This window comes from Seriola aureovittata, chromosome 18, assembly GCF_021018895.1.
Source record: "Seriola aureovittata isolate HTS-2021-v1 ecotype China chromosome 18, ASM2101889v1, whole genome shotgun sequence".
Classification (NCBI taxonomy): Eukaryota; Metazoa; Chordata; class Actinopteri; order Carangiformes; family Carangidae; genus Seriola; species Seriola aureovittata.
This window is the reverse complement of record NC_079381.1, coordinates 16,224,407-16,251,818: the sequence shown is the minus strand read 5'-3', so window position 1 is coordinate 16,251,818 and position 27,412 is coordinate 16,224,407. Positions and strand designations below refer to the sequence as shown.

The following is a 27,412-nucleotide window of genomic DNA, read 5'->3' as shown; positions in this document are numbered from 1 at the left end:
ATAATACAGTAACTTACTGGTGCATTCCCACCTTCAATGTATGAATCTGGAAAAAATAAACCACAGACCAGGATCTAACCTTCTCCTCTTTATCAAGCAAAAGAAAAGTATCATTAGATAAATACATAAAGAGAACAGCTGTTAGTGGTAGCCACAGCACTTTTGGTGAGCCCACTTGTTTCTAAAGTATTGGCTCATTACCTCCACCAATGGGGCAGGTATCAATCTGGAATATAAACTATGAATATCTTCAGGATCTGACTAGCACCAGGCTCTACCCTCCTCTGCTAAGCGTCATGGCATTAGATTTTAGCAATAAACCCAAAGCCCCTTTCTGCGGGGCGGGCCCATAGCCACCCAACCAACCACAGTCCCCGGCACTGTCACGTGCCTCCGGGTGACCAATGAGCAGCCGCAGATTAACCCGTTTGCCGCACCCAAGTGGGATGATGGTGGATGGGCGGAGCGACCACGCAGGGCCGACAAGCGCAGGGAGATAAACCCACTCTGAGATCACCAGGGTAGGGGATAAAGATAGTGAAAACCGCCGTGCAGCTTTCATCGAGCGTTGTTTATATTTCATCACTTCTTCCAAGAGAGGGTAAGCTCCGAAATAGTCGATACGGTTTGCATTTCAGCGGGAGTGTTTGCCCGATGCAACACGGCCCATGTGTGTTTTTTTTTTAATGTTGGTGCCATAGTCGTTCTCCTTGTGTTTCAGAGTCGCGAGCTCTCCCACTGTTTTGCTAGTACGTTGCCTTTGATCTGGAGAGTCTGCAGAGAGGAGGTCGAGCACGTTTTTCTAATTGTAAAACGACTATTTGTGTGTTTGCGTGCTGTTTAGTGAGTTCACCTCCTCATATACGGTTTCCTGTGAAGAACAAAAACAGTCCAGGGCTACGCACACTGTGCCCGGTGTGTTTGGCTCCAAGACTCGTTAGCCTGCTGCCCGAGTAAGGCCTGTAGTTGCATTATTTTGCATTTCACATGCGCACAGGTACTGTAGGCATTTCATTTCCTACTCTTGTGCTGCTTAGTTTGATTCATTTCCCCATTTAATGTTTCAGCACTGGGTGCTGTTTCTGGTCTGGGCGTGTGTTGAAGCAGGGGGAATCTGGGCTGTATTCAGTGGTGTGGTGATGGAGCAGTTTCCTGTCCGAGGTCAGACACAGCAACATATCCTGCATGATATTAACTCTGCACATTGATTTTTAAATTGTAAGCACATAAGTTATGCAAATCAGCATAAGAAAAAAAACACAAAAACGCACTGAATCAGATAGAGGAGGCTATTTTGTTAATCCCAATGTTTATACTGTTACAGCAATCAAATCACATCAACCATAAAGAAAATACTTAATCAATGTATAGATTACAAACCAAAAAAACTTAAGATAAAACTTGGACCATACTCTAAATATACACTATGCAATGACAGTGCATGGTAATACACTGTACACAAAATTTATCGTAAGGAGTCATTAATTGAGCAAAAGTTTCTCAAATGTGACAATTTTCTTCTTTTTTAAATTTAATATAAGAGTAAATGGAATTATCAACAGGATGTGTGCTGTTGATCAGATAACACTTGTGACGGGTTTCACTGTTTTGTGACATTTTATAGACTGAAGGATTGATATGGCAGTTGTAAAAATAATTGACAGATTAATCTATAATTTGTAGGCCTAACAACAGCATTAGAGAGGGGATGCAGAGCTGATATTTACCTGGAGCTTTGTAATGTTTCAATGTGCGGTGTTGCCTTGTTCACTGACAGTTAGCTGTTTGCTTTTAGGCCCAAACTGAAGGAGATAAACACCATGTTGTTGCTGTCTCTGGCCCTCTTTCTAAAGTGAACTGTGAAGTCCCTTCCCCCTTACACAGTATGAGGATTAGCAAAGCCAAACTGTCAAGATAAATTGTGTGTGTGTTAATGGAAGGTAACTCCCTGGATTTGGTCATTCTGTTACAATGAGTGAAATTCCCAAAGGAGGAGGCAGCTTAGCTCTGTCAGTCTGGCTCTGTGTTGCCACCCTCAACACACACTACACTACTACACACATGCATGTACACTCACTCTAGATACAGAGCTCTGTGTTTGTTTTACTCCCACTCCTCACGCCCACACCCTTGACTGCAGTGCAGCTGAAAATGTGTTCCTCATTTCAGGTCCTTTCTCTCTATTTCACTCTTTCCTTCCTTCCTCTTCATATGTGATCGCTTACCAAGGCTTCAGGATGCTTTTTTTTTTTTTTTTAAAGTTAAAGATGTAAAAACAGACATTCTTGAACTTGCATTCACACTTCAGAGGTCACTAAAGATCATATCAATATATGTAGCTATGTTTGGAGTCAAATATTTAGCCTAGCAGAGTGCTACACAGATGCACACATGATAGTACAGGCCAGAGTGTGTGTCTAGGGAAACTGTACAGGGAGGGGTGTGTTGTTTCAGACAGCAATCTTCCGCCACTCTGTCCCATATGACGTGCGACAGCCAGATAAACCCTGGGCCACTGTACTCGCATGCTAACACAACACTGCGTCTTGCCTGGCCCTGGCAGACAGTGACAGATAATACCTTTCCCATACTGTTAGTCTCACGGGTGGTGAAGCTTACTTACTTTACATTTTAAGAAAGAATTTTGTTAGCTTCGTCTGAGGAGCTATTTTTCCTAGCTTTCAAATCAAACAGTGGCGTATCGGTTGGCTGTAATTAATCTCAAAGTCATAAATTACGTTTTAGTTTGGAAATCGGACAGGAAAAGGTCACATTACTTTCCTTAAACTTTCATTCTAGTTCCTCTTTGCTTTGGGTCACTGGATCCCACTGATGCTTTTTTCTCACAAGGTTATCATCAGTTGACTAAGCACAAATACCTGGAAGCTGCACTCTGGAATATGATTACGTAGACTAAATGTAATGTAGTGAGTGAGTGGATGATAAAGTGACATCCTTCTAGCTGGCACAATGAACTATAATCCTCCATAACACCTCCAGGCCTGTCCGCCTGACTTCAATGAGCCCGGCACATCTTTTCAGTGTTTTTCAGTATAGATTTTAGTTTCTCAATTAATCGTAAATTTGAGAATAATGCCCACTATAATTAACCACAACAATATTCATATATATTGTTTTATTTGTCTAACAATCCACCACCCAAAGATATCCACTATACTTTCATGTATGACAAAGAAAAGATTAAATCGTCACATCTGAGAGGCTTGAACCAGCAAATATTTGGCACCTTTGTCTCCAATATGACTCCGACTAGAAAATAGAGATTAGAAGATTCAATTTCTGTCAATCAACGAATTGATTAATCAAATAATTGTTGCACCTATAGACCAAATGTTTTGATTGATAAACTCGTCAGATCAGTCGCTAATGAGTTGGTAATATGCACATCTATTGTTGTTTCCCCATTTTGTTGAACGCTGTATTTGTCTGCTGTTACCCCATGTTGTAAATAACACCACACATTACTGTCTGCTGCACAAGACCATACATGGTGTAGTGCTTAAATGTCACCTGAAGCATTTTTGCCAGTCACAGTAGTTAGGGTCTGTAACACCCCCCCCCCCCCCCCCCCACACACACACACACACACACACACACAAACACACACAAACAAACACACACACACACACACACAGTAAAGAGCAGTTGCTCATGGATTCCTTATCCCCAGTAATGATAGGCATCCAGCTCAGAGATATAAAGAGCCCTGTCTAACTCCTTCTCTTGAATGTCTGAAAATTGTACACACACACACACACACACACACACACACACACACACACACACACTGAGACTGTTACAGAAAGACCAGCAAAACTTTGAGACCATCTTAGTTCTTTTTTTTTTTTTTTTTTTTTTTTTACACACACACAATGATCTTTTCACTGGCAATTGCTTGATTGGCATATTTTTGGAAAGAACTAAATGGATCTTTTTTCAGAGAGCTTAGTCATGCAGAAAATATGTCTTTTAGTGATAGCTTCCGTCTCTAAAAAGAGAATTATGATGAAATTGAAATATATACAATATATGTCAAGCAGTTTAAAGAGAGAAATGCACTGTGGGAGAGCAGAGATTCTGATGCTTCTAATCATATAGTATCTCTGCCTTTTTCTCTTCCTGTCGTTGCCTCATAGCTGCCCCCGTAGAGAATGGAAACATCTGCATTTAGTGGTGTCAGCGCAAGTTCAACACATCAGTTTGAGTCAGACATGTAGAGGAAATTCTACCCCTCGTTTAACGCAACAGTAACCTGCTCATTTTCCTTCTCAGATGTATAGATGCACATCTTCCTGGCAGGCACTTCAGTTATGGTTAACCATGATTTGTTAGGTATTTAATTCACAGATGTGAGGGGCAGTTGGCCAGTGGGCCTGCTACTTTGTCCAGATTGAAATATAACAATTGTTGGATTGCAGATGAAATTTTGTGCCATAGCCACCATCAGGTCAAACTTTTATTTTGTCCATTATTTTGGTTTATGACGAAATATCTGGAAAACTAATGATATTCCCGTCAGTGTCATGGTGTAACAGGTTCAAGTGTTTGGCTGCCATTTCCTTTTGGTGCCTTCGAAGCATGAAGTATAAAAACACTTGGTTCTTATAATGACAAATCAAAATGTCTCCTGACTCCTCACACAAAAGCAGGTGGCTTATATCGTACTGTATGAATGTGATCCTTGATTCATCATCACAACATTTTCCCGTTGCTTAGAGATGAAGAAAATCCTGCATGCAGTCCACGGGTTTCCCACATCCAGAGTGAAAAACGGAGGCAGAAATAGCAGCTTTTAATGTGCAACACGCTGTCACATGTTCATTGTCAGTACGCAGGCAATCCTCAGTGTGTTAGGTCTTCATAGCAGGCACTCTATAGCAGCATCCTAAAGGCAGAAGCTCAATCAAAGTGGTTTTGCTGTTACTGCTGTTTGTCAAAGATAAGAGAGACACTTGCCATCAGCCAGAGCTTGGAGAAGCTGAATCTTTCTTCCACACCGACAGGGCCCTGAGCAGTCAGCCAGACAGTCAGAGCCTGCCATAAAATCCCCAACATTTGCAGGGTGGTCCATAATTTGCAAACTTCAGCCAACACCCATGGTTCCACTCATTGAAGATGCGGTACTTTCCAATACAGGTTATCTAATGTGCAAGGTTGTGGAGGGAAGGGTGAGAATGCCTTTAAGAAGACGGGCCTTCACAAAATGTGCCATTTGTACATTTGGTGCATTTTTTATGTTCAGTTTATTCTGTCCCTCCGAAAGAGGGTTCAAGTAGAGGAGCTGGTTGTCATGGTTTGTCCTAACATGTTGTGACACTAATTCACTGATGCAAAATGACAGGAGCTTCTGATGCACAGTGACATTTCTGGAGTTGAGCTTTCGGGTTTGTATCTTGAACAGAAGTAAGTTTATAAATATTAATTAGCTCAATGGTCCATAGAAGTATAGTATTTGATTTGCAATTTTATATTTCCGTTGCCATGTTTTTTATTCAGTGTGTATTGAAAGTCTAGTTGTGCTTGAGTCGTTCTGACTTAAAGTCACTGAGATATTTTGAGTCTAATGTAAAGTGAGTTACACATTAGTTTGAGGATGTGCGCCTTGTGACACTGACTGGCTTGCAGTGTGATGCTGGCCTACAGCTGTTCTTACATAACACTAATCTTTGAAAGGCTGTCCCGTGTTGCCATGGTAATGCGTTTGGTTTCCATAGCAATTGCACTCTTAAACAGGAGCGGAGGCTGGCCGAGCCCCTGCACCTACATTTCTGAGAGAGACGAGAAACAGGGGTGCTGGTGAGGCGGGGGCGCCTGTGTTTGTGAGATGACAACATTCTGCGCAGATAGGGAGAGCGAGCTTCTTGCATCTACAGCCATTGTTAATGTCCAGAAGAAATAAACAACTCTGTGGCCTGAACGTTTGCTTTAGCATAGTGTTTATGCAGCAGAAAAAGATGCACTAGAGATGTCAATGATAGGGAGGGTGTATAGTATTGAACAGCTGGATTATTCAGTTAACATTTGTGGCAATGCAGCAGGAAATGAAACAAATGCTCCTTTGCATGTCATGTCATGGAAATTATCTGATTTTTAACACCATTAGTAGTTTTTGTGAATGCACAATACAGCATGTGTCGTCTCTATCCTTTGTTTACTCAGGCATCAAGGTGATGGCCCTGACACAGCAAAAAAAAAAAACAGAAGAATATTTGAAAGCTGCTCCTCTTTTGTCTTTCTTTTTCATGCAGTTTTAGAGATACTTTAAGACTTCATTCAGCCTGTATTTGCAGGTGTTGGCAGATTTTGTGGTAGTGTGCACTGCAGTGTTGGACTGGACTAATGGCAGCCTCGAGAGACAATCGAACAGATCCGGTTACACTATTCCTGCAGTGCTTTAGTGTACAGAGATGGGCCATTGTGAGCAAGCAAGATTAGCATTAATATCAAGCCTTAATTCTGATTTTTAGGGCCTAAGTAATTTCATTAGCTCTCGGTAAAACTTCAGTAGGTCAGTACACCTCCAAACCTTTTGTAATGCTTTTTGCAACAGTAGCAGCCATAGTAGACATCTCCAAAAATGTCCGCCATGTCTTGTTAGATACAGAAGTTCTTCTGCAACTTCAGAGCTGAAATGATGCAGCCCTAAACAACTAAGGACATTACTGTCCAGCTGCATGGTGCTTAAAACAGTTTATAAAAAGCACAATAAGCAAACGGCTTTGGTTTACGTTGGATAACAACAGTTAAAAATGATACACAGCAATGGATACATAGATGTTTTTCTGTACCAGTATATTCTCCTCTCTAAATGAAAAAGGTCAGTAGGACAGTATGAATGTTTAATCCTTCCAGGTGTTTGTCACTTGTTTGCAGTTTTCCTGTTGTCAGCAGACATGTTTGTTTTGCCTCGCTGTTGCTCTCAGTAAACACTGACAGGCGGTAAACACAGCACAAACCAGTCAAACCAAGTCAAACCAAAGGGAACGAGATCTGACTGTTGGCGAAGGAGCATTAAGACCTCCTTCCTGTCACCCAGGCTGAAAACGGGTCAGTCCGAGAAGAACTGCAAACCCTAGTGTTGTCATGTACCTTGTAACTCTGCCGTTTATTATCAGAAACATAAATGAAACCTCTGTTCAGGGTGAATTTTAAGGACATATATATGGCAGATTTTCATGTGCATCTCACTGTTTTTTGCTGCATTTACATTTTGGAGTTGTATTAATAACAGGCTAGGGAATGGGACACTCTCTTGCTTCCTAATGAGCGTATTTGGCACCAAAGCTAATTGCTCATGTCCCTATTCTTCTGTTAATAACTGATGTCCTAATCACAAGACTGAGACAGAGCAAGAGTCTCCTTCCTGAATGATTGCAGAGAAAGTTTGTCGCCTGCGTTTCACATATTCTTTCTTTCTTATTCGCAGTTTAAGGCAGTATTTATTATTAGAAAAAGATTAACAGCAGAAAGGAGACATCAAAGTTTTTGAAAGTCAGATGTTGTTAAAAAAGGTGTATATCCGAACCCCAACTAGCTCCTCTTTGGACATAGTTTGGATGTTCTTTACACGTGGAAGGCGGACGGATTAGTATTATTGAGAAATTTATCCAAATAATCCTTTAGATAGGAGGCACAAAATGCAGAAACTACACATTATATTCATTCAATACCAGAATCTGACTTGTTGACGAATGGTTCTTGCTACTGAAATTGACGAGTTAAAAGAAAAACCTCATGTTAAATTTGCAGTTACTAGTCAGAAAACTAACCAACCACACACTAACATCTCAGGGTTTGACTGTAGTTTGGTATTTAGCTACTTTAAAATCACATTTAAATGGTTTTAACTTTAAAACCTTAATTTATGATATTGAATTAAAGGTAATTATTAACAACATTTTGTTTCCTTGTATTCTTTGTTCCTGTGGTCTACGTGAATACACAGTTTAACTAAATTTAACCAGTCAGAAAACAGTTAATTTAGTTAATGCTCTCCACAATGTTGTTGTTTTGTGATCATTTCATCTCTTTTCCTTCAATGTGTTTATGAGGTGAAAATAGACAAAGACTAGAATTAGCCAAACAGCATGAAGACACAGAAACCTCGATTGGAGGAGGCGACCTGAGATTTGTGAAAATGTTGGATTGGATTTTGTGGAAAATCTCAGGACGCCAATAAATGCGGGCAGAGACAGAGAGAGGGTCTGTCAGCTCTCAGTGTGATACTGGATGCTTTGGGTTTTGGTCTGCAGTTGTCATGGCAGTTTTGGCTGAACATTTGTATTGATGCGGACTAATGGGCTGCATCGGTTTCTGCCAGAGCACCCTTCCATTACCCATGCATGCTTGCACACACACTTCCCTGTGTCTGTGTCCTTCAGAGTCAGAGCTTGAGTAGTCTGTGCGGTGACAGACAGGTGGAGGCTGTTTATCCTCACATACATCCAGCCAGCTGGATGGGCATGGATCTATTGGAAATCTGTCCTTCTCTTCTCTCCATGGCTCTAAATCTCTAATCTCTCCCCGTTGTTGTCACTTAACTCTTTTGGGGCAACAGTTTAATGGAACTTGGTAAAGTATGAGCAAGTGCTGCACATAGCGACTTTCTCCAGTATTGAATAATTATTTTTTGATTATCCAATTAATCATTTAGTCTATAAAATCCTAGAAGATCCAGGGAAGAAGTGAAAATGTCACATGACCAGCAGGAAGTAGGAGAGAGTGTGGTTTGTGTGATTGGCTTTCTGGGCTAATGACTGGCTTGTTTCTTCTGTTGGAATCTTAATGTCTCCCACTTAATATTATTCATAGTAACTAAAGATGAATATGGACTTCCTCTGCACATTTAGGAAACAAGCCCCTTAAAATTTTACAAAGTTTGAAGCAAACAGTATACCAAGTTCAAATATGGATGGTATCCTTAGTCTGTGACAAATGTTTGTCTGTTAACTGTAATTTAATATGATTTTTTTTTAAATATCACTTTTATTTTGGCGGTTTTATATTACGTAACACATTGATGCATCCAATCATATTTTTGTAGAGCATGAGGTGTTTTAAAACTGATGCCAGCCTCCAGCCATTTAACTTTCAACTTAAACTATGTTGATGGGGAAATATATCTTGCAGCTAACTAAAACACAAAACACACAAAGACTTGAATATAAAACATAATGAAATACATATAACATGTTTGCGCTGAAACAGATAATCGATAGATTATTTATATCAGTCATTTCTCACTAAAGAATAGTGTAAAGAAGGTAATAATTTTATGGCTGCAGCTTTTACAATCTTGCTACACTCGCTGCTTTTATCGGCTCTATATCGTTGTAAATCGAACATCTTCAGGTTTTGAAATGATGGTCGAGCAAAACAAGACATTTAAAGATGTTTTTAAAAAAAAAAAAAAAAAAAAAAAACTGCCATACACCACGTCAAACAGATTTGGTGAGAAATGTTGAAACAGATGCATGAGGAAGTGATGTGTGTTAGTTTTGGATTTTTCATTGTTATAAAGTGGCCAGAGGTAAACGGTTCTTCTCCCTCTACAGGAGGCCAGGCCAGGATGAACGGCGAGTCAGGTGCCGGAGTTGTGACGGCCCCCCCTCCCACCACGGCCCCCCACAAGGAGCGGTACTTCGACCGGGTGGACGAGAGCAGTCCAGAGTACCAGAGGGAGAGGAACATGGCACCCGACCTGCGGCAGGACTTCAACATGATGGAGCAGAGGAAGAGGGTCTCCATGATACTACAGAGCCCGGTCAGTGGAGCCGAGATATGAACTCTGTATCTTTCTGTACTATGTCATCTGATATTATGCTCACAGTTGATAAATGCACGCTGCCATAACCAGCTTTTAAAAATGTGAATAGGCTTCTTTTAGTGTAGAGGCAGCAGCCCTCTCAACATCACATGATGGATCCTGTTTATTCTCCATCAACAGTGTGTCTGTGAGCAGCTGAATGCCCAGGACAGAGAACTACACTGTTTAAAGGACTATTGTATGTTTGAAAAGAACTTTCCTGAAAAACAGGCCCTCAATGGTGCATGCTAGTTTTTGCTAATTCATTTTCATACCAAAGTGAAAAAAAGTGAAAACAATGCCAACATAAGGCATCTGAAACACAGTAATAATAAAAGACATTGGCTAAAATATACCCCAAACAAACCTGCTCTGCTTGTGTCCCTTTCTATTCCTGTTGTTTTGGGGTCATTGTGCCTCTTTGTCTTTGTTTTTCTGCCCTTTACATATTTTTGTGTTTCTGTCAATGTCTTTGTGTCTGTGTTGATGACCGGCAGGCATTCTGCGATGAGCTGGAGACAATGATCCAGGATCAGCTGAAGAAGGGGAAGACGCCCACGAGCCTGTTGGCTCTGCAGCAGATCGCAGACTTCATGACCACCAGCATGCCTTCCATGTATCCCGCTGCGCCACAAGGAGGCATGGCGGCGCTCAACATGAGTAAGTAGAGAGGAGAATTGAGTGTGTGCGACTTTTTGACCTCAGCCCTGCAATGTCTGTGCTCACAATGAGTAATGCGGCATATGCCAGAGTTAATTTCTGAGCGGACAAAGAGTCCAGTCGTATTTCGGTAGGCAGACTCCATATAATTGTTATTATCTGTAAGTGGGATTTTTTTTTTTCTTTCCTTCTTGCCATGGTTCTTATTTACTTCTGTACAGAGCACTGTAATTTATCAGTGTTTGCCATTATAGTGTCTCTTTCGTCTGGGCATAAGTGTTATTTTTCAAACACTTTCTGTCTGTTCCATCTCTTCCTCTCAGGTTTGGGCATGGTTACTCCCGTGAATGATCTGCGCGGCTCAGACTCTATCTCCTACGACAAGGGCGAGAAGCTACTTCGCTGCAAGCTGGCTGCCTTCTATCGGCTCGCTGACTTGTTTGGCTGGTCTGAGCTCATCTACAACCACCTCACAGTAAGATTCTTTATAATACAACAGACCATCACACGTCAACTGATGTTTGTCCAGCAATTCATTAAAGACAAAATTCACAATAAGGCTTTTCGAATACCCATCCAATTTATATCTGTTCCACTTAAGTGAATAGAAAGAAGCTGTTAAGCCAGTGCATATCTTGATCTAATATGACTGTCTTCTTGTCTTGTAGGTCAGGGTGAATTCAGACCAGGAGCGTTTCCTTATTGTCCCTTTCGGGCTCCTGTACAGTGAAGTCACTGCCTCCAGCCTGGTGAGAATCTCTGCTCATTCCTAATACGACTGAATGTCTTTTCTTCTGTCTTTTCTTGTTTTCCTTCCACTTTCTGTCAGTGAGTGAAACCATTTATTTATATTTATACATATTTACTTATTTCTCTTTAGATGAGTCCACTTGAAAAAAAAAAAGAAAGCAATGAACTGCCTGTGTTGTCTGCTTGAGATTCATAGCTAAACCTCAAAACTTCAACCCTATTGCTTTGACTAACGCTTCGTTGTCTGGCCGCTCGCCCTCCAGGTAAAGATAAACCTTCAAGGTGAGATAGTGGACCGGGGCAGCACCAACCTCGGAGTCAACCAGGCCGGCTTCAACCTCCACTCTGCCATCTATGCTGCACGGCCCGATGTCAAGTGTATCATACATGTACACACACCTGCGGGTGCTGCGGTAAGGGACTGTGTATACACAGTAATTATACGCAACACAAATGCAGACATCGGCGCATCATAGCCCTTTGTTCTGTGGCCCTTGTGTGTTTGGTTGCAGGTGTCGGCCATGAAATGCGGCCTGTTGCCCATCTCACCTGAGGCGCTGTCTCTGGGCGAAGTGGCCTACCATGACTACCACGGCATACTGGTGGATGAGGAAGAGAGCACCCTTATACAAAGGAACCTAGGGCCTAACAGCAAGGTAACAGCAGTGTGTGAATCAGTGTGAACGCAACAATGAGAGACAGAGAAATTTTGCCTCCACAGCTGAGGAAATGTTAATCAGAAATGTATTTAAAAAGTTTCATTTTATAACTTCATAAACACATAAAATCAATGTTTTATATGCCTCCTTGCTGAAGACAGCCAATCAGAACATGGCTGCAAATCGACGAATCAGAATAGGGCTACACTATCCGATCATCCAGCCCATTCTCATGATCCACGATATCTCAGCAATGCCTTGAGGGGATTTCTTCAAATTCAACACAAGCCTTCACGTGGACTTGAGGATAAATGGATTCGATTTTGGTGGTCAAAGATCAAGTTCACTGTGACCTAACAAAATCTGTTTTTTGGCCATAATTCAAGAATCCCCATAGCAATTATGAAGCAATTATGACAAAGTTTTACATAAACTAGTCTGAGTGGTGGAGGCATACAACCGGCAAGGTGGTAATTCTAATTTGTTAATCAGAAACAACAGTAGTGTTTTGTGTATGGCTACCATGTTTTAATTCTTCCTCTGTCCCAGGTGCTCATCCTGAGGAACCATGGCTTGGTGTCTGTTGGTGAAACAGTGGAGGAAGCTTTCTATTACATCCACAACTTGGTCACTGCCTGTGAGATCCAGGTCTGTACAACGGAGAATGCTCCCTATGATATGTCAGCTGATGGTCATGACAGATTATCAATTTGCTACTTTGCATTACAGTGTGGCAAAAACCATGTATTTTCATTTGGTGTTGTGTTATTATGCACCACAGGTTTGTCTGCATTTTTCATAACAATTGTCTTTGTCTCCTGTCTCTCTACATCTTCATATGTGTTCGCTTTTCTTCATTAATGTCTGTATGTGTGTGTGCTATGTTGGATGTTTGTTTGTGTGTCTGCGTATGTCCTCATGTCTACATTTTTATTTTCCTTCTGTATTCTGGATCTGTCTGTGGTTTCTCTGTCTGTATACCTCCTCCTTAATATTTTCCAGGTGCGAACACTGGCCAGCGCTGGAGGGCCTGATAATCTAGTGATGCTGGACCCGGGGAAATACAAGTCGCGTCCAAGGGTCCCTGAGCCAGTCGGCGACGGGTCCTCAACACACCCCAAGTGGCAAGTCGGGGAGCAGGAGTTTGAGGCTCTCATGAGAATGCTCGACAACTTGGTACGTACATAGAGTGGGAATATAATTTAACCTCTCCTGCTAGATGACCTGATATCCACAATTATTCCAAAAATGCAAAGGCTTCCAAAATGCTGAACTCATACAGTACCAAGTACAAAGAAACTTCACAACAATGTGCTGTTTCAGTAAATGTCCCAGTTACTCAGTATAATTTACAGATCCTGTTGTGAACAGAAAAGTGTCAAAGCTCCCAATCACAACTGTTTCAAGAGGTTTGTAGATTACGATGGCCTCAGAGTTTGAGAGATTGTTTTTCAAAAAGGAAAGTTTAAATTCTGGACCCCCTACACGGTCCCTTTTTACATGGTTACGTGGTCAAAACACTTCTAAACCTGTGTTGTTGTTTTCTTTCTCCCTGTCTCTCAGGGCTACAGGACAGGCTATCCTTACCGCTGCCCGGCATTGCGAGACAAAGGTAAAAAGTACAGTGATGTGGAGATCGCGTCCTCTGCCCACGGTGGTTACTCATACGGGGAGGACAGCGACTCAGGTGCTCGCTCCCCGCTGAAACACAGCTTCCAGCGCGGCCAGCGTGACAAGACCCGCTGGCTCAATGCTGGCGGCCGGCCCGATGAGCCCTACGAGGACGGGCCCGACGGCAACAGCCCCAAGTCGAAGCCTAAGGTGTGGACGAACATAACACACGATCACGTCAAACCCTTGCTGCAGTCTCTCTCGTCCGGTGTCTGCGTGCCAAGCTGTATAACCAACTGCTTGGTCTGTGCCTACCTTATTGTTCATAGTATAGATTTTACAGCTACCTTGTTGGTGGAAACGGGTAGGTGGCCGGCATCCTGAGGTCCTGGGGACAGTGAGGAGTAAAAGTCTAGTACAAAGTTGAAACCTTCTGTTTTCTGATCATCATTTCTTTAGCCTTTTTTTTTTTTAACTGCTCGCAGGTTAAAAATGTGGGTCAGGGAAATCTTGCTTTTCACTACTTATTTTAGGCTCACTCACACTGTAATTTCAGATGTCCTATTAACCCACCTTTCTAATGCGGCTACCTCTGCTCGGTTAATTACTTTGTAGGATAGCTGTGATCATTTGTTGACCCCCTGTGCTCTTTATTCCCTTCTGGTCTCCTCATGCTTCACGATGCCAGGCCAGCTGCCCACAGCATGCCCCACTGCATGTGTAGTAGTGAAATGCATTGTTGGTGTTGATGTTTTTCCCAGAGGAGCGAGCAGCAGGGGTGTGGCATGAGTCCTTAAGTGTGGGCAGGTGAATGTGGAAAGACACTGATGTTGCTGCCAAACACATTAATGCTCACCCTGTAATACACGCTCTTTAGTTTTCTCTCTGCATCTTGAAGTTGGCCAACTTTGTTGCTCAAAGCAAGTCAGGGTGATGGATCAAGCAAAAGTAAGTTCAGTGAGATTTGAGGGAATTTCAGTTAAAAACCTTTTTTAAGTGTGAGCTTGCTTTTTGGGCTGCTCACAAAGTGTATCTAGTTGACATTGCTCGCATAAAGGAGGGAGGTGGCATGTCTTTTGAACGTCCAGAGTAATACCAGATACATTATAGACCTTTTGATGATAAAAAAAAAAAATATTTAAGGTCATACAACAAAGCAAAAACCTCCTTGTCATAAGAGTTATGCAGCCTGCTTTTCTAATTTTAATTTTTCTCAAACACCTGCAACTGCTCCCAGTTGTATGTTTGCGTTTCCTTTTATTATTTCTATTTTTGTTGTCTCTAATTTCTGGTTTCAGTTTCAGTTTGATTCTGAAAATGGTTTTTGAATACCTCAAGGCTTGCATGAGTGGATTTTGTTTGAAGAAAAAAAAAAAAAGCAGAACAAAAGCCATGAAATTTGACCTGACTTTTGAATCAATTATCTCCTGTTGGGAAAGTAGGAAATGTTGTGTTGTGAGACTCTATCTCAGTGAGTATATCGTGTTTACATGTTCATCTCATACTCAACCAACCCAACCCAGCTGCTTCCATCCAGAAACCCTTCCTCATCTAGCCCCTGGTCTGGCAGCTAACCAGCCGAGCTTAGAGTAAACGCAGGAATGAAGTCATGAGCTCACGCTTACCACTGCAAATTACATGCTTAGTTTCTAAAGGTGAAGTAAAACATTTTTGCATGGAAGCTGAAGATATGGTTTGTGTATTCACCCGCTGCTCATTCAGTTTGGTGCAAGTAATGGGTGCAGACTTTTGTTTTCTCCCTCAATCATGCTGAGCATTACCAGGTTTATGAAAAGTCGATGGGATGTTTCTTCACATTGAGAAGAACATATTTAACAAGACAATAAAAGGTTTCATCGTCTGAAGGACAGATACACTCTTGTCTTATAGCGTTGACCTTTTTTTTTTTTTTTGGTCCCAGTGTGGACAAGTGTCCTCGGGTGTGTTTCTCTCTTATCTCTGTCGTCCTTGTTGTTGTGTATCAGCCTGGGAAATGACTTTGGTGATGCCAGCTCACCCCTCACTGCCACTCTCGCTTCGTAAGCCAGCCTCATCGTCTCGGTCACCCACCCACCTAACCAGCCACCCGTCCCTCACCTCTCGCCACCACCCACCCCTCACTTCCCACCCTCCCTTACCCTTTCACCTTTTTTCCCTCATTCTGTGATGTTTTCAGTTGATCTTCAGTGTGCTCCCTCTCTTTGCTTTTGATTCTGATAGTACATCAATGATGATGACAAATGTTGTCATACACAAGGACTTTTCATCAGTTTGTGACCAACGCTGGTCATTTCAAAAGTAGCAAGCTCAAAGGGGGGATTAACCATCTGAAGGATGTTTAAAACACAACAAGCCTTTTGTATTCTTATCATAAATCTTTCCAACTGTTTCGTGTGAGGCTTGCCCCTAAACTTGCCTTTTTATATAGATGCCTTTTCATTCACAAAAATGTTAGTAAAGAGTAAAAAGAAGACTTTCATCCTGTGGACCAAGTTCATACAGATTAAGACTTTTATGATTTCTGGTCAAGTGTTTTCCCTGTTTCGGGGAGAGTCAGACTCTCTGTAGATAACTCATACAACAAATCTGGACCAGTCATACATTTCTTTTATGCATTAGAGAAAATTGGCAGTACAAGAGAACCAGCGAAGGCCACATAAATCTCGTACATGCGCCATTTACGAACATACAAGTGGTTCCTGCATGAGGCCCAAGCTTTACTTCTCAGCTCCGTATAAAATGGTAAATCTAAACTCCATACATTTTTCCAAAATTTGTCTCTACAAGAGCATTATGCCTGGACTCTCCCAGGTCTTCTTGATAAATGTCTTATTTTTCAGATCTGAGTTTACAGTCTCACACACACACACACACACACACACACACACTGCAATCTAATGTACCAAGACAATCCTAATGCTCGCCATTTAAATCATTATGGATCTGTTCCATTCAGTATTTGTGCACAGATCAAACATGCTAGACTCAGTAAAATTATATCATCCCCAATTACTTGGAAAATAATAATATAACGATAAGCATCAGAGAGATAATGTACTATAGTTAATGATGGAGAACACTCCCCTACTAAGTGTACTAAAACATAAATGATTTTCCTAAATGTGCCTCATCATCATTGGTTCACCTTTTACATTCAAACCTTTTTATATTCATCCAACTTTGTCCATTTCAGTTCAGCATGATTCTTGTATTGTGAAGCCTGCATAGTATTTTGTCTGAATCTATTTTTGTGCTTGGGTTTTCATTTCAGTCAGTTTATCCGGTTTGAGTTGTTTTTTTAACACGTTATGTGGTGTTTACAGTGGACAAAGGAAGACGGCCTCCGCCAGGCTGCCGCAGCCAATCAGTTCATCCCGTTGAACACCAATCCAAAGGAAGTCCTGGAAATGAGGAATAAGGTATAGCAGCTTTTCTTTTATATTTGGCTGTAGTTGGTTTTCCGGTTATTAATATTGGTATTGCTTTCTCTGTGTCTGTAGCTCAAAAATGTCTTACTCCTTTTTGCTGCGTGTACTATTGTGAAACAAGGACTATCTAAGATGCACATGGAAGCATCGTGTGCGCTCGTCATTCCTTCATGACTTAAAATGTTGTTGTTTTTAGATCCGGGAGCAGAACCTGCAGGACATAAAGACAGCAGGGCCCCAGTCTCAGGTTCTGTGTGCCAGCACCGTGGTGGAACGCACCTTTACCCAGGTCAGTCTGTGAACTCGGCAAATAAAAACCTCGCTGCTACAGCTATCCTCACCTGGAGATGAATATGTGTCTCATATTGATGAAATACATTAGAGATTGTGTTGTTTGGTCTCATCTATTGAGCTAGATTAAAAAATAAATAAATAAATAAAAATCTTATAAATATTCTGTCCAGGTCTGGAGTCACCCCTTAAACCAAAACGCTGCAGTGTGTGAATATTGTGTGTGAAGTTGTCCTCGACTCTGAGCTGTAACGAAAGAAATCGGACACAATTCAAAATATAATCTGATATCAGTTTCTTAAGGAGTAACTTCACCACTAATAACGGATAGCAAACACATGTCCTCCATGACTTTGTAACTGTTACGTTATTCTTCAACCACAGAGATTGTCACTCTGGCAGGTGAGTAGTATGTGGGAGAGGTAACCTCACTCTGCCCTCCAGACCTGCCAGCTCCGGTTGTCTCCATCATCATACATTGTTTTATTTGTTTGTTTGTTTTTTTTGTTCTGTCTTTTCTGTTCAGTAGCACAGAGTTGAGGTGTTAACTGTCTCAGCATTTTGCAGACTGGTTACTTTGGTATCTTGAAATGTTCAACAAAATCCCCATTACAGTTATTTTTTTTGGTGCATGCCCTCTTTTTATTTTTACGACATACAAATGCAAAACGTGGGAAAATTACTTAAACTGTGCTTTTTGAGTTCAGTTTGCATGGTTTGCACTTCCGTGGTTGGAGAGCTCTTAGCTCTTTTTTTCCACATCTGCTAGATGGACATGTAAAGTTTGAACTCCAACACCATGAGGAGCAGAACACGAGCAAATCAAAACAGAGCTGTTGATTATTTTGAAAGGGTTAGTGCTACCTAAAACTTCACCAGCATGTCAGTAGTAGACCAAAGGAGGCCACGATGAGCTGTTGTCTTGTTAAGAATGTGACTGTATGAAGCACAAACTGTACAACCCCCCCCCCACCCCACCACTGCCTTGTGTGCATGCCTCTGGCTATTTGTTCCATCACTGCTATGCGTTTCACAGTCCCACATCTCTTTCCAGAAACCTCCTCTCTTTGCATGTATTTCCAATGTTTGTGTATGTGTGTATGATTTGTGTGTGTGTTTGTCTATGCAGAGGTGGAAAGTGGCTAACTTACTCTTGCGCAGATTTTTAACAAAGAATGAAGCCAATGCTTTTGAAAAAGCAGATTCATAGAGAAGTCTGCACTTATTGTGTTAATGCACAACCAAGACACTCACTAACTTTTTCAAATTTAGGTCTTCAAACTTTTTTAAGTGTGTATTCTTACTGAAATGGTTTTGATGGGATTGGTAAATATCTGTTACCCTACGTAGCTATGCAACACTTTTACTTGGGTAGTTTTCAACACAAGAAGCCTCACTTCTGCTTGAGTAACACTTTGGTAATAGTATTTCTCATGGAGTGAGATTTTTCTGAGATGTCTTTCCACCTTTGTGTGTGTGTGTGAAGGTGGTATGTTTGTGAAAGTCTGCACACATTCACGCCTGCCTGACAGACTGCTAATTTGAATGTGCTGGTGTTTAAGAGCTGGGTTGTCCCCCCCCACCTCACTGGGTTTATTATTGCAGGACGCCCCTCTGTCTGACTGTACAGACACTATTGATGGCCTCGATGTGTCCGAGGGGTCCTATAGTCCTGCTAAATCAATTAGAAAGGTACTTACTGCTCCAGTCACATATACTATTCACTTGTACTTCACATCATCCTCCAGTCATTCCTCTGAGCCTGCACATAGGCACTCGATATCTGGGCCTGCACAGATGAACTGAACCAAGTGAACAATAGTGCTAGAATGTGGCAATTTTCTCTCTTGTTATATGTGTATGGTCATGTGACCTAGTCTTTTCTACATGTTTATGCACTCTAGAGCCTGAGGACTTTGCGTACGGTTAAATGAATGTGTTTTTGTGCCTGTATTTGGCTGTCACGAGTCTGCCCACAGGAGAGATTTTCACCATTGTTTCAAAATGTATTGCTGCGGGATGAGGTGGGCAGTGAAGAGGGCAGGGATCCAGTGATGGTGGTGTTTACTGCATGTGTTGCACACAATTTATTTAAAAAAAAAAAAAGAAGAAAATACCTTGAAAATGTAAGTGAAGTTAAAACTAATATTTTAGAGCACCTGGTAAAAATACTGTCGGCTTCAAATCTGTCAGTGCTTGGCTTTTATGTAGCTGCGTTATTGATGGAATGAAGAAACCCTTTTATGTCCTGATATAATAAGAAGTAACCTGTTATTTTACATCATAATGTATACTGCCTGAATTCGAAATGGCCTTTTGGCTCAACTTGTACTCTGAAGATACACATTTATTCATCTATGGCAGGTACTTCTTCTCATGCTGCATAGTAGTTATGTAGTCCTCAAGTTTGTGAGATTTTCTGCAAGCATTTAACACCGCAGTTAGTTTTCACTATATTAAATCCTTCCATGTGCATCCTGCAGTAACCAATGTCTACCTTGCATTGACGCCTCGTCTTTTCCTGCCTTTCTTCTGTCTGTCCTGAAGGGGGAGCTTGTGACCGCGTCCAAGGCCATCATTGAAAAGGAGTACCAGCCCAAGGTGATCGTCAGCAAGCAGGGTCCCAACCCCTTCACCAAACTCACCGACCAGGAGCTGGAGGAATACCGCAAGGAGGTGGAGCAGAAACAGAAAGGGCCTGAAGGTAAAGATGATGAACGGAGCAGAGAAATTGAAAGAAGCTCATCATGATGTGAACAAAAAAATGTACTTTCCACATCTCCTCTACTTCTCTGTAATGACATTTCTCTGAAAGTTTTGGTATTTTTTCTTTTAAAAAAGGAATGTAAATTGACAGCCAACGTTGCCTGTTAATATTGCGGATGAATTTTTTTCTTCTCTTCTTTTTTCTTTCTTTTTAATTCCCCCTCAGTTCTGATAATGATATAATCACTAGTGTAGGTTAGTTTCAGTGCAGATGAGTTTAATTATTTACATCTGTTAAAGTATTTTTAAGACAAATTTGTAATAAAGGGAAAAAAAAAAACCTTTTGCCTTGCTGCAGTTTAATGCAAAATCCAAATAAACTTCAAATTGGCCAAACTGTGATGTTATGTCTCCACACACACACACACGCACATGGATTCACAGTGCAGGGTCGAGGCGCTAGTAGTGAGGGATCAGCCTCCACCGTATCCTGTCCTGAGGCTGAAATGCTACCAAGAGGTGAAGCCTCTGTCTCCACACCTCTACAGTCGACAAGTGACTCGCCCAGCTTAGAGAAAGTCCCGCCTTTAGCGGCCGCACCCACTACACCAGCCTCCGAGCCGATCTCCTCTTCCCTCGGCCCAGCTCAGGGCGGCACTGACTCTGCAGGGACGCTAGCAGATGACGTTTTTTCGACTGCAGATGAGGTTTTTTCAGCTCCAGATTCCCCACATAAGGAGTTCCACTGTGCTGTGCTGCGAGCCCTCAGCAAGGAGTCTTCAATCGTAGAGGTCGCTAAGGCAGATCAGGCTCCAGGTACACCAGATGAAGCGGAGTCGAGCCTAAACTCTGGCCTCCCGCTTCCCTCCTCCCCTGCTCAGCCCCGGTCCACCTCACTACATACCGCTGCACTGGGAGTCTGGGGATCCCCGCCTGCTGTGTCCTCTCCTTTTTCTGGGGGTTTGGAGTCTGCTGCCATTTTTTTTTTTTTTTTTTTTTTTTTTTTTTTTTTTTAACCATGTGCAAGCACCCTCCCTACCCACAGTTCAATCTCTGAAGTCTTTGCTTGATTATTTCCCCCCTATCCCCTCTCTCTGATGTCTTGTACAAAGGCATCAGAGCTCTGGCAGATCAGATACCTTTCTGCATTTTGATTGGACGAGGAGCTGAGGAGAGAGGATGTGAGGAGGAGCTCATTTTGAGATTTAAACCCATCCCCTCTCTTTCAGGGTGCTCACTCCTCAAGTTTAAAAAAAAAAAAAAAAAAAAAGCTTTTGCAGTGGAGTGTTGTGCTAACCTTTGAGGAAGCTGTCTCTGAGCTCGGTCATCCAATCAGAGCATCCCATGTGTGGACATGAATAATGGTGTCCTCCTTCTCTTCCTGCTAACTTGTCCTGAAATTATCTTTGATGGTTTCCACTCTTCCTCTTGTGCCTCTGACTGGTTTCCATTAAAACTAATGGTAGTTGTGGTTTATTTGGCTCTTTGGGACATTTAAGGTCAATTATACTGGGATCTGTTTGAACGGGTTTGCAGTGTTCTGATTAAAGCTTCCTCCCTGGTTTGGATCTGTGTGCTGTCCTCCCTTTTCTTTGTGTTGCAAAATTCCAAAAAGTTTCCGTAACACAAAATGAAGAATAATATTCAGAATCATTTATTTAAACCAGCAAAAAAAATATTTCAGATTATATAGATCAGTTTTCTTGTTGATTTCATAGTCTTTAGAGATGTTATTGTTTCATGTCATTCATTCATGCCGATTTTCTTTCAGACTCGGAGCAACTAGTAGAGCTAGAGGAGGAGTCCGAAGACCAGAAACCCACCTCCACGCCACCCAGCACCCCAGTCAGAGCAGAGGATGGTAGGTTGGCCTGACGCGCTCGACTTAACCTGGCTTGGCTTAGTCCCGTCTGGTTCAGCATGGGTTTCTCCAGTCCTCTGGCTGGGTGGTTTGAGTCTTTCTAGGGTCTGCACAGGGAATGCTGAGGCTCCTGCCTATACATCTGCCTGTCTGTCTTGGGGTCTGTTGTTGTTGTGGTCTTTAATAATACTACTACGGATGCTGTGCTGTGTTTTCTGTAATAAGAGGCCAAGAGGTTTTTAGTGTTTAATCAGGTTTATCCTATAAGAGATGGATGGATAATTCCAGGGGCAGATAATCTTAACAAAACCACAGTCCAAAGGCTTAATGTCAGGAAATAGTTTGACAAATCAAAAAGATATTTGAAAAATATCCATTTACCCACTTTGATAGACCCCAGTGCAGACTGTTCAGTCTATTTTTGTTCTTTTGATTTTATTTTCTCCCTCTTGGTCTTTATTACTATTGGATTACACCTATGTCAGCAGTATCATCCATGATGATACCAGGACTGGCCCTAAAGATAAATTTTATAATCTTGGTTATGTTTATTTAAACAATAATTGGCTTTAGTACATGTGCAAGTTTTCTTATGAGTTACAGACTGTAAACAGTGAAGTTATAATCAGCATGAGGGAGGGGAGGGGATGGGTAGCTTTGATCGCAGGTGTAATCTAATACCTGAAATGATGTGATATAACATGTCTCTCTATGTACAGTATCTCCTTTACCCCTTCACTTCCATTCTCCATCTTTTGGGATCTACTAAGAATGGTTCCCAACCATTCTTTTTCAAAAAATTTTTTCTTCTGGTATTTTTTTTTTCTCTCTTCGACATTTTTGTTTCCTTTTTTTAATTTTAACACGGTGCCTGTGATTTGATCTGCATAGACATTTGTTTCTACTTGTGCTTTTTCTTCTTTGTGGCTGCGATTACAATCAGGAGATGGAAATACAAAAGAGTACCTGTTGCCATAGTAAGTATGTACTGTTCCACCTCCTCACCACCCTCCCAATTACCCCATCACCCTCCACGCCTGTGTTTGATCATTTACCCTTTTTTCCTTCTTCTGCATGGCTTCAGTAGCAGAGCTGTTCTGTGGTTTGAACTAACCCGTCTGCCGGGGTTTTGTGACCGTTCAGTCGGTCTTACCTCGGTTCTCTGAACTCTTCTGAATCTGTCTCTGTGTTGATGGGGGTTATTTCAGAGCACCTCCATCTTTCATCTCCTCAATTTTCAGCAATTCACTGTTAAAAACAAGAAGAAGAAGAAAAAAGAAATGACCATGGCAAGATGGAAGCAGTTTTATCTGACCTAAATAATAGTGACCTGGTCTAAAGAAAAGTGGAGGATGTTCCTGAAGTAAACCTCACAACCTACCAAACCTTTTATGTTAGATAACTTCTCTCTTCTTCCTGCCAATGATTCACTACTAAACTAACCAACCTCTCTTGCACATATGCACATTCTATCAATGTTATATGACCTTGTATATTTTTGTCTCATGGAAAAATCAGGTAATGTTTTGAAAATGTGTTGAATGTTGTTTGTCTTCCAGACGAGTCCTTTACCAGGTACATCAGTGCTTTATATGAGTGTCGCTTCTGATTGGCTTTGCTGAGACTCGCTGTTGGTTTCGCTTCAAAGACGGTCGAGGCCCAGAGCTGTGGCTGTGTGGTGTTTAGTCTCCATTTAATCTGTCTGTTGTTTGGCCTCATCTCTGTTCTGACAGACACGAGAGATGTGAACTGAAGACTCACATGTAGTGTTTTCTCAGGTCTTGACAAAGGGTTTTTTTTCGTGCTAGTCTCTGTTGCATGTGAGCAACATTAATGACGAACAGAGCTGTAGTTGATTTTATGGCTGACTGCACAGTGTGAGCCCGGAGCAGTGGTTTGAATGCTGTGTGGGCCACTGAGGATAGATGAGACGGTTACCTCAATAACTATCAGTAGACTGTTACTAGAAAAGCCAAACTAAATCAATGCTGGTACTAAAAAAAACAAACAAAAAAATACCATGAAACTGATTTCTGCTGTCTGATTGTACTCAAATTTACTAAAGCAAGATTGGTGATGAGCCAATTAAGCTTAAACTTTTGCTTTAGTGTTTTTGGTTAAAACATTTTTTAAAAGATAACCAGTCCAAACTAACTTCAAGTTATTGCTTCTCGAGAGCTGAGCAGTTTTGAACTGTCATTGTCAATGTCATTAAAATCTCTGAAAGCATTGCAATATACATATACATATACATATATATATATATATATACATATACATATACATATATATATATATATATATATATATATATAATATATATATATATATATATATATATATATATATATATATATATATAATATATATATATATATTTATATTTATATTTGTATTTGTGTTGTAGACTTTCACTTTTGTTTGTTTGTACACAGGGTGCAAAAGAGCAAGGGAACTGCACTCATTAAGATTTCCCTGTTTAAATGAAGGTAAAACGAAAAACGCTGTGCACCAGCGATTCAGAGAGAAAGAAAGATCATGATTAATAATAAGAGCAAAGCCTTATTTTTTTTTGTTGCTTAACACGAGTGTCTGAGGTAAACAGGAAAGACAATGAGTTCTAAAGAGAAACTTGCAGTTCATGTCTGTGATTTAATAGAAATATTGCATCTTAGTTCGCCTTTTCATCTGAGGAAAAGTGCATGTTTAGGTGTGAGGTGTTACTTTTGGCTTTTTGTAGGAACATTGCTTGTGGAAACTTTTGTGCTTTAAGGCTCTTTTAAACTGAATAGCACATAATTATATTTTTGTACATCTCAAAGTCGAGATCTGACGCCTATAACTGATTTGAATACCTCAGTCTAATAGATGGTGTAAACTAAAGAAGCCAAGTTCTCTGGACAAGTGGAGGCTTTTTAAGTAGAAAATCATGTGGATTTTACAGCTTATCAAGTGGTTAATTTGTAGTAGCTTCACTGATGTGTGAGCTCTGCAGCGCAAATCCATCAATTTGTCCTCCTAGATCAATAACTCTCACCTTCTCCCCCCACCCCTGCCCCACCAGAATCCTTGCCTGAACAAACCTATAAGGATGAGAGCGATGCAGCCACCCTGAGACAGACCCTTCCAGATTTAACACCCGATGACCCCTCCGATGCCCCAGCACTTCCTGCCGAAGACTCCGCCTCTGCCCCTGCCATCGCAGACGCCGTCGAGGGGGAGGAACCCGCTGAAGCTGGCGACCAGGAGGGTGATGAGTCTCCCAGCAAATCACCCTCTAAAAAGAAAAAGAAGTTCCGCACTCCTTCCTTTCTAAAGAAAAACAAAAAAAAGACAGAGTCCTAGATTGGAGAATGTTGGATCGGTCCTCAAGGCTGCCCTCCGCCTCTTTTAAGTTTTGCTATTTGTCTGCTATCATTGCACCCTTCGAGCAAGCCACAGTTATACACAGTTACGCTTTTTTGTTCTTTTGGTATCATTTGTCGCTGGCTTATTAACCTATTTTTCCTCGTTAGTGTGTGCCAATTTTGTATACAGTGTAAAAATGATTGCATCAGAATTTTTAATTATTAGAGGCTTTTAGTTGTGAGTGAGTGATGCATTCAGTCTTGTCCACTCCATCTGGCCTTTTGTGCATGTCTATTACTGCAGGCCCACACGCTTGATGTGAGGTTTTAGGGTTTTACCACCCTCATTTTTTTTTTTAAAAAGAGTATTACTAAACTGTTATAACCACTAGAATGTATTGGGATTGTATCAAATTGTCAAAGTGTCTTTTAAAATCCAGTGAACGCAGAAAGAGAAGCTTGTGCCCTCTCATTTAACTGGTGGTAAATTCTGACAGTAAGAACTACAAATTACATATTTCTAATTTTACCTCTGAAGCTGTGCACCCATGTAATTACATGTTAGCAGGCCAGGAGAACTACAGTTGGGATATTTTCAGTGGATTGTTTACCTATGGAAAATGCCGTCAAACAGAGTCCATATTAATGTATCCATAATCCAACATTATGATTAAATCGTCTGCATACAAGCTTAATCACATCCACGGTTTGTTGACTTTTGTTGACTTAAATTTGATTTAATCTTTCACAAACCAGATTCATTAAAAACACCCATCTGCAGTGCTGCAAACCTGCAGAAAGTTTGACCATAGTGATGTTGAGCATGACTCACAGCAAAGTGTGAGTCATCCTTGGAAGTGTCAGCAAGGCTTGTGCCTGCTGATTATTCGCAGAGGTTGATAATGTATTTACTACTGGCTGTAAGTCTTTAGTATGAAGGAATGTGTAAAAAAAACAAAATCTCAGTTTACATTTTTCATTTATTGGGATTATTGATTCTTGGCTTTATTTTGCATTTACCCCTTGATTTCTCTCTGTTGCTGTGAAGGACGGGACAGGCAGATATGCTATGTATTGTGTGAGATTTCATATTTCATCATCATATTTCTTTTATTCTTGATAATGTCTTTAATTTTTTTTTTTTTTAACTTGTTGCGCTTTTTGTCACAAAGTAGATTGAGCCATGACGACTTGCTGTGAGAGAGCACTGTGAACCTCCTCTTTTATAAACCACTGTCTGGGAACTCATACCACACACTGTAGGTTGTAGGTAGTCACAGTCTGTCATAGAAGTAGATACAGTTGTTATGGAACATGAGAGTGGTAAAGTCACTGCTGCGAAGCTGCATGATCAGTCATTTTTCAGAACCTTCAACTTGGACTTTCCTGTGTAAAAACTCCACTCTGAGCAAACAGACTTTGTCGCTGAATACCTGTGTGTTTCCAGTTGCAGTAAAGACACAATGTACACTGGAGAAGCTATTGCATTTTTGTTTTGTCATTGATGTGTAATCATTGCAAATGAGCTGTGCTTGAGGTTGCAGGGCATTAATACCAAGGCCATCTCCATGCATTGCTTCCTAATTTGGGTTTATTCATCCTGTTTTAGTGAGGGGTTCATCATCAATCTGTCCAACTCATGGTGAACCAAAAGGCAACACTGACAGGAAGCTTCACCTAACCTGAGATGCTTAAAAAACCTTGGCCTTTGTTCACTGCAGGTGGTTTACCTACAGAGCTACATATAAGCTGAGAATGTCTAACTCCTGAAGGACTGCATGTGTAGAGTGCTTAGAGCGTGTACTGTCCTTTAAATGACTGTAACTACCCCTTTTTATTTGATCTGTATTTTATTTTAGCTTTAGTGTGCTGATAATAATACTAAAGTCCTTGTATTCATGGATTTTATTTGAGTCAACTATACATTTATATCTTTTTTTTTTTTTTTTTTTTTTTTTTAATCCCACAGCTTTGCTGATTTGTATTCTCTGTCTGAAATACTTCCAATTTAAATGTGTCTCATCATTATACCATTTACAGACTTAATACTTCCACCTCTCTTTTCTCATGGTTCTGCCTCTTTTACAACCATGAATAAAAAAACACTACCTTAAAAAAACAGTATTGTGTGATTGTATTAATCTATGTAGAAGCTCAGTGCAAATAATATACTGTACAAATTACTTTACACTGGAAGAAGTGGAACCACAGCAAATATAACATATAATAATATGACATGAAAAATTGTTGATAAAAGTAAAACTCTGCAGAAA

General features: G+C 41.0%; 1 protein-coding gene across 10 annotated transcripts; it reads left to right on the top strand.

The window, feature by feature from the left end:
- Nucleotides 1–458: 458 nt before the first annotated feature.
- add1 (adducin 1 (alpha)) lies at nucleotides 459–27,260 on the top strand. Of its 10 annotated transcripts, XM_056403223.1 has the most exons (17): nucleotides 459–601; nucleotides 9,576–9,784; nucleotides 10,324–10,486; nucleotides 10,810–10,961; nucleotides 11,155–11,235; nucleotides 11,500–11,649; nucleotides 11,749–11,892; nucleotides 12,445–12,543; nucleotides 12,898–13,071; nucleotides 13,459–13,809; nucleotides 16,830–16,925; nucleotides 17,131–17,223; nucleotides 18,831–18,917; nucleotides 19,773–19,929; nucleotides 21,703–21,792; nucleotides 22,736–22,769; nucleotides 24,857–24,997. In XM_056403223.1, coding segments are annotated over exons 2-17 (2,067 nt in total). In that variant the 5' UTR covers nucleotides 459–601; nucleotides 9,576–9,589; the 3' UTR covers nucleotides 24,858–24,997. The 10 variants fall into 10 exon arrangements, with proteins under 10 accessions (XP_056259198.1, XP_056259196.1, XP_056259193.1 ...); XM_056403221.1 differs by lacking the exon at nucleotides 22,736–22,769 and having other exon boundaries at nucleotides 13,459–13,716; nucleotides 24,857–27,260; XM_056403218.1 differs by lacking the exon at nucleotides 22,736–22,769 and having other exon boundaries at nucleotides 24,857–27,260.
- Nucleotides 27,261–27,412: the final 152 nt, after the last annotated feature.

Bases quoted from the DNA above. Each gene is read 5' to 3' on its own strand.
- add1 (XM_056403225.1), top strand. From the start codon at position 9,590: ATGAACGGCGAGTCAGGTGCCGGAGTTGTGACGGCCCCCCCTCCCACC. The intron at 10,487-10,809 runs GTAAGTAGAGAG...TCTTCCTCTCAG, and splicing joins CATGGCGGCGCTCAACATGA to GTTTGGGCATGGTTACTCCC. The intron at 17,224-19,772 runs GTCAGTCTGTGA...TCTGTCCTGAAG, and splicing joins TGGAACGCACCTTTACCCAG to GGGGAGCTTGTGACCGCGTC.